The following is a 9,555-nucleotide window of genomic DNA, read 5'->3' on the forward strand; positions in this document are numbered from 1 at the left end:
CCCCCCCAACAAGTATTGTAGGTTAGGAAAAATACCTTGGGAAGTATTTTCAATATCAAAAATTAACTAATAGGAAATATATCAAGTTTTCAAAGGATACAATATATACACAAACACAAGTGACACAAACACCTCTACTTTATGTCTGTCCTTGTGTTTTTCTAGAACTCTGCCGAGATTTTGAGCATCAGTGATATTCCATGGTAACTTGATGAATTTCTTCTCGTCTCTGGAAGAATAAAGTACAAATGTACTAAAACATATACATAGGAAATTGAAAATATATGGGAAAGTTAAAGAATAGTAACTCAGTAGATACATTTTCTCTTTTAATGGGGGTCTCATAGATAATTTCTTCAAAGGATCAGTGGCTTGAAGTTAACAAAAAATAAATAAATTATAAAAACACATGAACAATCTTTGTTTTACATGTGGGCTTGCAAAAGATCTTTTTTTTTCTATTACCCCCCAATCTTACATGAATTCACTTACGCATTTAGTGTGGGGAAATTGAAGTAAATATATACAAGCATCACAGACACCATGAGAAATATTGAGATCAGAGCAGTGATAGAGAAACAAGTGTTTGACACATGTTTGACAGGCATGTTGGTTGAATTGCCAGGAATAGGTTCTACTGTAGCTGTCATGACAGGAGGGGGAACACCATTATCCGTACTTGCTTGGACTAAAAAAAAAGTTACATAAATTATAATCTGTTCAGCTTTAATTGTAAAAAAAAAAAAAAAAAATGCTGTCCATTTACTTGGGCAATGTCTATGAAATTTTTGCTGTCCATTTAACTTTTTCCGACATTTTAATATTTATTGTCATGTTCAACAGCCCTAAAGAATGGGTTGAGTTTATAAGAATCTAACAAATGTCTTCAGGTGATATAATAAATTATAAGTCCAAGAATGAACCTTATCTGTTGACTGAGCCCTCAACTACTAGTATCAGAATAACAGGATCTTAATACCAACTAGAAGAGATTATTACTATGATTACAGGGGAGTTCCTGGTTCCACCTAACTTACCAATGTTGTCCCTGTTTTCTGTGTTTGAGACACACATATCAATGAAACCTCACAGGGAAGAGTCAAATCTAGACAAATATTTGCATTTTTTTTTATAAAATCAATCAAGTATGAATCTAGAACATGACTTTGATATTAGATTAGAACAATGATTATTAGATAAATGATAAATCCTTTATCTCTAATCAGTTTGCACTTTGCACAGATTCACTATTTCACTACACTAATCACAATCACCACAGAAAAAGTAAACACACAAAAAAAACCTGAAAACCTCTCAAAAACCTCCCAGTGTTGCCAGATTGGTCACATGAGATTACCGTACAATTTTGTCGGAATTACCGTACGCCATATTTTGATACCTTACCGTACGGTATTTTTTATAAAGAACTGTGCACCAGTGAAAATAGATTCGCGTCAAAAAATTAATGGTGTCAAGACTATAAACCTTCTTTTAAAAACTAAAAGCCAGCCTACTTAGCTTAGTTGGTAGTGCGTCTGCCTTGTAAGCGCTAGGCCGCGGGTTCGATTCCCGCCCGGGGCGGATTTTATCCTGATGGGATAATGTTCGTTCTCGGAAACGGCTGGCTTTCTCCTATCCTGTCTTCCTTCTCTCCTCGATTTCGGGACGATAAGACCATAGCAGTTAAAGTTCCCTCTGTCAAACCTCTTAAAAAAAAAAAAAAAAAAAAAAAAAAAAAAAAAAAAAAAAAAAAACAAAAAAAGCTAGGGGGCTAGGTTGTTTACTTGGTCTTTTTGCCAGCCTAGTTAGCTTAGTTGGTAGGATAAAATCCGCCCGGGCGGATTTTATCCTACCAACTAAGCTGATGGGATAATGTTCGTTCTCGGAACGGCTGGGTTTCTCCTATCCTGTCTTCCTTCTCTCTTCGGTTTCGGGACGATAAGACCATAGCAGTTACAGTTCCCTCTGTCAAACCTCTTAAAAAAAATAAAAACAAAAAAAAAAAAAAAAATCGCCTAGTGTAGAAAACTAGCTGGATATCTTTGACAACAAGGTACCAAACTTAAATGTTGGCACACTCCAATAAAGTACACAGTAACTTTTAGTTGGGTAACTACACTAGTACACTCTACTTACTCTTATTCTGTGGCGATGAAGCATCACTGCTACTTCGACTTAACGGGTCCATGTGGTAATGATGGTATCATGCCCATTCCGCCGTGTATCCCTTATCAGATCAGTCCATCCCTTATCAGATGGGCGATAAAGTACACAGTAACTTATTTAGTTGGGTAACTACACTAGTACACTACTTACTCTTATTCTGTGGCGATGAAGCATCACTGCTACTTCGCCTTAACGGGTCCATGTGGTAATGATGGTATCATGCCCATTCCGCCGTGTATCCCTTATCAGATCAGTCCATCCCTTATCAGATGGGCGATAAGAGAATATAATACTTCCCATTTAGGATGATAATGGGGCAACGTGAGAATGTAACCCATTGAAAAACCTAATATTTAAAATCGAAAATAATGTTTTTTTATTTTACTGAGAATCGAACGCGGAACCTTCTGCGGCGCGTGGCAAGCGAGCGCATTTACCGCTAAACAGATCGAGTTCCCTTTTTGTCATACCTAAATTTTATTATTATTCCAAGTATATAAGGACAGAGTGGAAATGCGAGGGCGAGGGAAGAGCTTTTTGCTCTCAGAAGAATACGGTTTGAAGTCGTCGGTTACGTTTACCTTGTTCGATGCTTTATGATCCATGCTGTTTTTAGCTCAATTTTTCTCCTTTACTGTAGCCAGGCACCAGGCACCGAAAATTTGTAGCACCCCCCCCAAACCGTGTGATCTAATCATTAATGTACACTTGGCACATAACTGTGAGAGATCCAATAGGGATTCAGGGCTGGGTATCTATTAATATTGGTTTGAAATGCTCTCAAAAACCCATTTTTTTTCACTTATTTCAATTTATTTATTTATTTAATTTTTATATTGGGTTTCATTATTTTATTCAACTTGTGTCCTTTTTCTATCCAATATTTTGGGTACCAATATTCAATACCCTTTATTCAATAGCAATTAAGAATTTTAACTTACTTATTTTATTTTATTTTGGGTTTCACATTATTTTATTCAATTTATCTCGTTTTTTTCCAATACCTATATATAGGGTACCAACTTTCTATCCTATATTTTGGATACCAATATTCAATACCCTTTATTCAATAGAAATGAAGACTAGGCTCGACCAATTGCCCCTAGATATTGTTAGGTAACACTATTCCTTAGTCAAACTTCTCCCGTAGTCGTTTCTTAATGAAGATGGGCACTAGAGAGATAATGGCAAATACGACCAGGAGTGCTAGGGATGACCAGGACCAAGTGCCAGAGGTTGAAGTCATTTGCTGCAGGGTTTTGCCCGCTTGGATGGCAACGAATGAGGGAGGAGCCACACCTGAAATATGAAAGATACCTTGTAAAAGCTTTTTTTTGTACCTTGGAACCGCTTTTGCATTACTTCAAGGCACATTCTTTTACCTCCATGCCTATCCAGAAACGGAAAATTTTGGTCAGAAAATTTCCGCCCTGGTCGGGAATCGAACCCAGCACCTCCAGGTTGAGAGTCAGTGCTTTTGACCACTCAGCCACAGAGGTGGGCTCCTTGTGAAAGCTAGGTTGCGGTTTCGAGTTTCGCCCCGTCAAACTTCATACTAAACAGATAAAGTTTGTCCTTGGAAAGGCTGGTAAATTGCGTGCTGCTGGCTGTTCCCAGCCCCACTCAAGGTCTTTTTTGTGGGTATCACAGTATTACTCTGTGCCTTCTCTACTCTTAAATTTCATCTCGATTTAAGTAGCTAGCCTTACCTTTGCAGGAATAATCAATCCCCTAGTTTTTAGCCTTACCTTTGCAGGAATAATCAATCCCCTAGTTTTTAGCCTTACCTTTGCAGGAATAATCAATCCCCAAGTTTTTAGCCTTACCTTTGCAGGAATAATCAATCCCCTAGTTTTTAGCCTTACCTTTGCAGGAATAATCAATCCCCTAGTTTAGCCTTACCTTTGCAGGAATAATCAATCCCCTAGTTTTTAGCCTTACCTTTGCAGGAATAATCAATCCCCTAGTTCTTAGCCTTACCTTTGCAGGAATAATCAATCCCCTAGTTTTTAGCCTTACCTTTGCAGGAATAATCAATCCCCTAGTTTTTAGCCTTACCTTTGCAGGAATAATCGATCTGCACCATTATATCTGGTAAGGCTGATGAGAGAGTGTGATCTGGACTAGGTTTAGATCGGTAACAGGATTTCGTGCAGTCGTCAAATTTGGGTAGCTTCAAATGAACGGGGACCGGACATTGACAATATTTCTTGAATCGGGCGAGGTGGGTTTCATAGAGTTTCATAATAAGTCCAAAAACATTTATTTTGCTTTACTGAGTGTGGTACGATTTTTCAAAAGGAGCTCTTTGACCTAAGCAAGCACATGTCTGTGCAAAATTTCACACATTTTTTTTTTCCGTCTGAATCTATGTATATTGTATACGTCACACATGGCCTTGCTGCTTAGCGTGTAAATATTAAATAAATAAATAAATTAATAAGCAATGTATATGTAACAATTGGGTTGTTAGTGTGTACAGGGCTAGCAGGAAGCTCAAGTGACTAGGAAAACCAATCCAAAAACACCACCATCCCAACGTTAGCCTCGTCTGTGTGCATGCCTTGTAAACGCTAGGTCGTGGGTTCCATTCCTGGGACAAACTTCAAACACTCAGTCTTTACAGTTAAAGTTCGTTCTTGGAACAGTTGTCCAAAAACACCACCATCCCAACGTTAGCCTCGTCTGTGTGCATACCTTGTAAACGCTAGGTCGTGGGTTCCATTCCTGGGACAAACTTCAAACACTCAGTCTTTACAGTTAAAGTTCGTTCTTGGAACAGTTAGCTTTCTATCTTGGCCTTTTCTGATTTCGGGACGATAGGATCTTCCGTGTTAACAGTTCCCTCGGTCAAACCTCTTCAGAAAACAAAAGAAAAATATAACATTCGGAGTTTAAAGTACCTACCCATCTTGACGTGAAATCCGCGCACAATGTATACGGTTTGTTAATTTCACAAAACTTCTTGCTTAAACAGGAAAAAAAAAAAATAATTAACCAATGATGATGATTCTTCTTTCCCCGTGTACAGACGGGGTCGGCGTTTTTCGTCAGCCTCTCAATCAGAATTCTTAGATTTTTTTAATAATAATAAAAATCACTTAGAGGCCCTCTTTCAGATAACCAATGAAAATACATAGGTGGCCCGTGGCAGCAAGTGTGGACGTCCAAAGAGGAATCTCTTTGGTTGAAAAAAAAAGTCACATGATAAAATACAGCTACAGTTACCCAGCCTTTCAGATAACCATTGAAAATAATAAGTGGCCCGTGGCAGCAAGGGTGGACGTACAAAGCGGAATCTCTTTGGTTGAATAAAAAAAAAAGCGTGTGCGATGAAGACAAAGAACTGGATTGTTTTCACATACGAAGATTATTTATTTTCACATTTAGGTAGACAAGGAAGAGGAAGCATTTAGGAAGACAAGCATGAGCTTCATGGAGTATGCTGGCACAGATTCCTACTCGCGCACAATGTATACGGTTTGTTAATTTCACTACAAAACTTCTTGCTTAACACAGGAAAAAAAATAATCCGCGGGTAATTAATTTATTTTAATTAATGAAATACTCCCAAGAAGGTAGGTACACCTATACCTTATCAGGAAAGAGAATAAATCCGCGCACAATGTATACGGTTTGTTAATTTCACAAAACTTCTTGCTTAAACAGGAAAAAAATTAATCCGCGGGTAATTAATTTATTTTAATTAATGAAATACTCCCAAGAAGGTAGGTACACCTATACCTTATCAGGAAAGAGAATAAATCCGAGGAGATGTTCTTGTGTATACGCAGAGTCAGCCCTAACGCTGTACAACCGACACTCCTACCATTTAGATTTAGCTACCTTGTATCCAAGCTGCAAGGAACAATGTAAATTAGGATTGAACATCCAGACCGACCACGTAGGTAACTCATTTCTGTGTGTGGCGGGTCTAAAAAATAAAATAAAATGATTACTTTAAGACGCTTGATAGAAAATACTGTAACTGCTAAGGTTTTATCGTCCCGAAAGAGAAGAGAGAAGGAAGACGGGATAGGAGAAAGCCAACCGTTCTACATTACCTTAGTCATCAAGTCGTGCAGTTTCTCTCGCACCGAATCCTTGAGTTTGGCTCCCATCTTGCCCTCTCCCGCACCCCCACTACCATAGAGGGCACTCATCAGCTGGGAGATGGCATTGTTAGAGCCCTCATTGGCTAACCACTCGCGGGCCTTGTCTGGTTTCTTAAGCGGGGTAGTAGAGGCGCTGGTCTCCGAGCTTGTGTCTTCACTGCCACCGCCCCCGGGGTCTCTCCGCGTTGCCTAGAAATAATAATAATAGTGCTTACCAAGGGGGAGAAAAGGGCGAGGTAGGCCGAAGAAAAGGTGGAAAGATTGTGTGAATCAAGACTTGGGTAAGAAAAATTTATCAGACTGACAAGAAACGCGTTGGACTTTGGATCTGGAGGTCGGTGGTTCGAGTTCAAGTCAAGTCATAAAATTTATTTACATAGGTCTAACTAGTAGTTCTGTGAACTGTAGACCCCACTCAGACTCTTTTACACAGGCCGAGACGAAGGTATGAATGAATGCAATTCACATGAATCGAAATAGAACAAAAGGTACTTATACGTCTAACGTAATAAAAAGGACAGAGAACGGGTTTTATTTAAAATCACTCAAAAGATTTAAAGAATGGTCGACCTTTTTTTTAAAAAAAAAAACAATAGACATACCAAGAATTGAGGTTTTTTTAAAAATATTTTTTGGGAAATAATGCAAGGGTTTATGATGATCAGTTGATGACTCATCTATTGGACTCTGAAACGTGCTGAAACGAAACATTACCTTGCGTGAGACAGGATGACTACTGCGCGTACGTGGTGATATTCGGATATGATTGGGATCACATGGGAGATGATTAATGCTTGTTGTCTGGTGGTTAGCTCTCTTTACAACGGCCGTCGTGCGTCGACCTGAAAAACCCATTACAATACACACTGATTTAGACTAAAACGGCTCTCTGCTTGGAGTTCGGGGTAAACTCAGACTCGTGAGGACAATTGAGTAGCTACTTTGATTGAGTAGCGTCCAGTGTTCTTCTTTCCACCACTGGACTACATCAAACAAATAATGGAGGATATGAACGTCACAACCTACTACGATCTCAAGAGGAAGGCAGAAGACAGGGAAACATGGCGTACTGCAGCAAACCAGCCTAATGGCTATTAACCAATGATGATGATTCTTCTTTCCCCGTGTACAGACGGGGTCGGCGTTTTTCGTCAGCCTCTCAATCAGAATTCTTAGATTTTTTTAATAATAATAAAAATCACTTAGAGGCCCTCTTTCAGATAACCAATGAAAATACATAGGTGGCCCGTGGCAGCAAGTGTGGACGTCCAAAGAGGAATCTCTTTGGTTGAAAAAAAAAGTCACATGATAAAATACAGCTACAGTTACCCAGCCTTTCAGATAACCATTGAAAATAATAAGTGGCCCGTGGCAGCAAGGGTGGACGTACAAAGCGGAATCTCTTTGGTTGAATAAAAAAAAAGTCACATAATAAAATACGGCTGGTGTTTTTCCGACATTTTTCCCCTAATTTTGATCTTTGGAAAAGCACTTAGAGGCCCTCTTTCAGATAACCAATGAAAATACATAGGTGGCCCGTGGCAGCAAGTGTGGACGTCCAAAGAGGAATCTCTTTGGTTGAAAAAAAAAGTCACATGATAAAATACAGCTACAGTTACCCAGCCTTTCAGATAACCATTGAAAATAATAAGTGGCCCGTGGCAGCAAGGGTGGACGTACAAAGCGGAATCTCTTTGGTTGAATAAAAAAAATAAGTCGCATACTGAAACACGACTGTACTGATGATAGTGATAGTTACCTAGACGGTGGAGGTAGTCTTCATCACCCATCACCTGGTACGGATCCAAAGTAGTCTCCATGTCCGGATAGTATGCTGTGTCCAACCTCTTCACTCCTATTCCCGGACCTGACAGCAAAAATACATATTTTAAAGAAACGGCACAACACCTGCCTCGGTGGTGTAGTGGTAAAGGCGCTCGCCTGGTATACAGGAGGGCGTGGGTTCAATCCCAGCCGAGGTATAGAATTTTATCCTCAATATAATTTGAGCATTTCACTACAATAATAGTAGTAGCCTACTGCTGGAGTGAAGGGACTCTTCAGTCCTATGCGATCAGTATAAAAAAGAACTACTATTATTAACACATGTGCGAATGTGGTGCTGTCTCTCACAAACGACTGTTATACTTCTAAGGGGTGATCATAACACCTGAAGAAGTCAGCCCTAAAAGAATCCTAGCCTTTATAAGAAGTCTAGGGCTTTGGTTTTGGCTACAAATTTTACGAGTGGATGCCCTTCGCACTCAACCTTCCTATTTCTTTAGATAGGGAAATTCAGGCTGGTATACTCCGTCTTTAAAGTCGCCCAGCCAGACTAAGCTGGTCTACTCTCTGTTTAACGTCCTCCAGCCAGACGGGGAAACCAATATCAAAAAACTTGAGGAAAAAACACTTACCCGTGGCTTTATTAGGCGGCTGATGCGTTTTGACCAGCTCCGACTGAGTATTGTTTAGAAGAGGATCGCCCACGAATGATGCCCTACTGTCGCCATCGTGTGGAAACAGAGAGTTGCCGCTGTCTATAGACTGTTGAGACCCTGGGGTTTGATCTGCACCCCCCGCTGCCGCTGCGTGATGATTGCTGCCACCCAGGTCTGTAGGGAAAAATAGAACAGAAAATTTCAATCTTTCTCATAATGGCAATACATTTACAGGTCACTGTAAAACTAAGTTGTATTCGATTACGTGACTTTTAAGTCAGTCATCATACGAAATTTCTCTTTCAACTAGTTTGGACAATGGTCCCCTACCACACCCGCTGCCAGTCCTCGTAAAATTTTGTAGCCAAAACCAAATGTCAGCCCAAAGCAATCACCCTAGTTAGGGCTGATTGAGAGGCTGACGAAAAACGCCGACCCCGTCTGAACACGGGAAAAGGCGAAGAAAAAGAAGAAGGTGTTTAGAAAGAAAACTTACCATTTAATGGTCTGAAGTAAGGAAGGGAGATAAGGAAGGAGTCAAGATTGTGACGTTGTCTAAACGCTTTTCTAAGGACTTTATGTAAAAGCACTTCGTCTGTAAAGAGGGTGAGGAGGAGGAGGTATATGGGACAGAATAGGAACAGATCAAGGAAAAGCAAATCAAGAATAGTAAAAAAAACGGACTATCGAGCATTTTAGAAAAAAAAAAAAAAAAAAAAAAAAAAAAAATGTGTCAACAATTACAAAAACGAAAATACCTACCTACATAATGTTAATAATTACGGACAACCCACCAAAGGGATTAACGTAATTCGTTCAACCTGATAATCACA

General features: G+C 39.5%; 2 protein-coding genes across 3 annotated transcripts; both read right to left on the reverse strand.

Moving 5' to 3' along the window:
• Positions 1 to 66: 66 nt before the first annotated feature.
• LOC103521381 (transmembrane protein 41B-like) lies at positions 67 to 4,420 on the reverse strand. 2 transcript variants are annotated; one of them, XM_008486492.3, is made up of 3 exons: positions 4,225 to 4,420; positions 493 to 688; positions 67 to 229 (listed from the first exon to the last, which is right to left on the reverse strand). In XM_008486492.3, the coding sequence occupies exons 1-3, from the start codon at positions 4,409 to 4,411 to the stop codon at positions 82 to 84; spliced, it is 531 nt and encodes a 176-aa protein (XP_008484714.1). In that variant the 5' UTR covers positions 4,412 to 4,420; the 3' UTR covers positions 67 to 81. The 2 variants fall into 2 exon arrangements, with proteins under 2 accessions (XP_008484714.1, XP_026687882.1); XM_026832081.1 differs by lacking the exon at positions 4,225 to 4,420 and adding an exon at positions 1,038 to 1,265.
• A 1,801-nt stretch (positions 4,421 to 6,221) lies between these two features.
• Positions 6,222 to 9,377, reverse strand: LOC103521382. The gene is made up of 5 exons (XM_008486494.2): positions 9,219 to 9,377; positions 8,699 to 8,896; positions 8,041 to 8,148; positions 6,996 to 7,123; positions 6,222 to 6,470 (listed from the first exon to the last, which is right to left on the reverse strand). The coding sequence occupies exons 3-5, from the start codon at positions 8,099 to 8,101 to the stop codon at positions 6,222 to 6,224; spliced, it is 438 nt and encodes a 145-aa protein (XP_008484716.2). The 5' UTR covers positions 8,102 to 8,148; positions 8,699 to 8,896; positions 9,219 to 9,377.
• Positions 9,378 to 9,555: the final 178 nt, after the last annotated feature.

Source organism: Diaphorina citri, unplaced genomic scaffold (assembly GCF_000475195.1).
Source record: "Diaphorina citri unplaced genomic scaffold, Diaci psyllid genome assembly version 1.1 scaffold5120, whole genome shotgun sequence".
NCBI classification, from domain to species: Eukaryota; Metazoa; Arthropoda; class Insecta; order Hemiptera; family Psyllidae; genus Diaphorina; species Diaphorina citri.

Coding starts and splice junctions, on each gene's coding strand:
- LOC103521382 (XM_008486494.2), bottom strand. CDS start 8,101: ATGGAGACTACTTTGGATCCGTACCAGGTGATGGGTGATGAAGACTAC. Junction 7,124..8,040: donor AGACTACCTCCACCGTCTAG/GTAACTATCACT, acceptor TGGGTTTTTCAG/GTCGACGCACGACGGCCGTT. Junction 6,471..6,995: donor GTCATCCTGTCTCACGCAAG/GTAATGTTTCGT, acceptor TATTATTTCTAG/GCAACGCGGAGAGACCCCGG.
- LOC103521381 (XM_008486492.3), bottom strand. CDS start 4,411: ATGAAACTCTATGAAACCCACCTCGCCCGATTCAAGAAATATTGTCAA. Junction 689..4,224: donor GATCGATTATTCCTGCAAAG/GTAAGGCTAAAA, acceptor CTTTTTTTTTAG/TCCAAGCAAGTACGGATAAT. Junction 230..492: donor AATTTCCCCACACTAAATGC/GTAAGTGAATTC, acceptor TTATTCTTCCAG/AGACGAGAAGAAATTCATCA.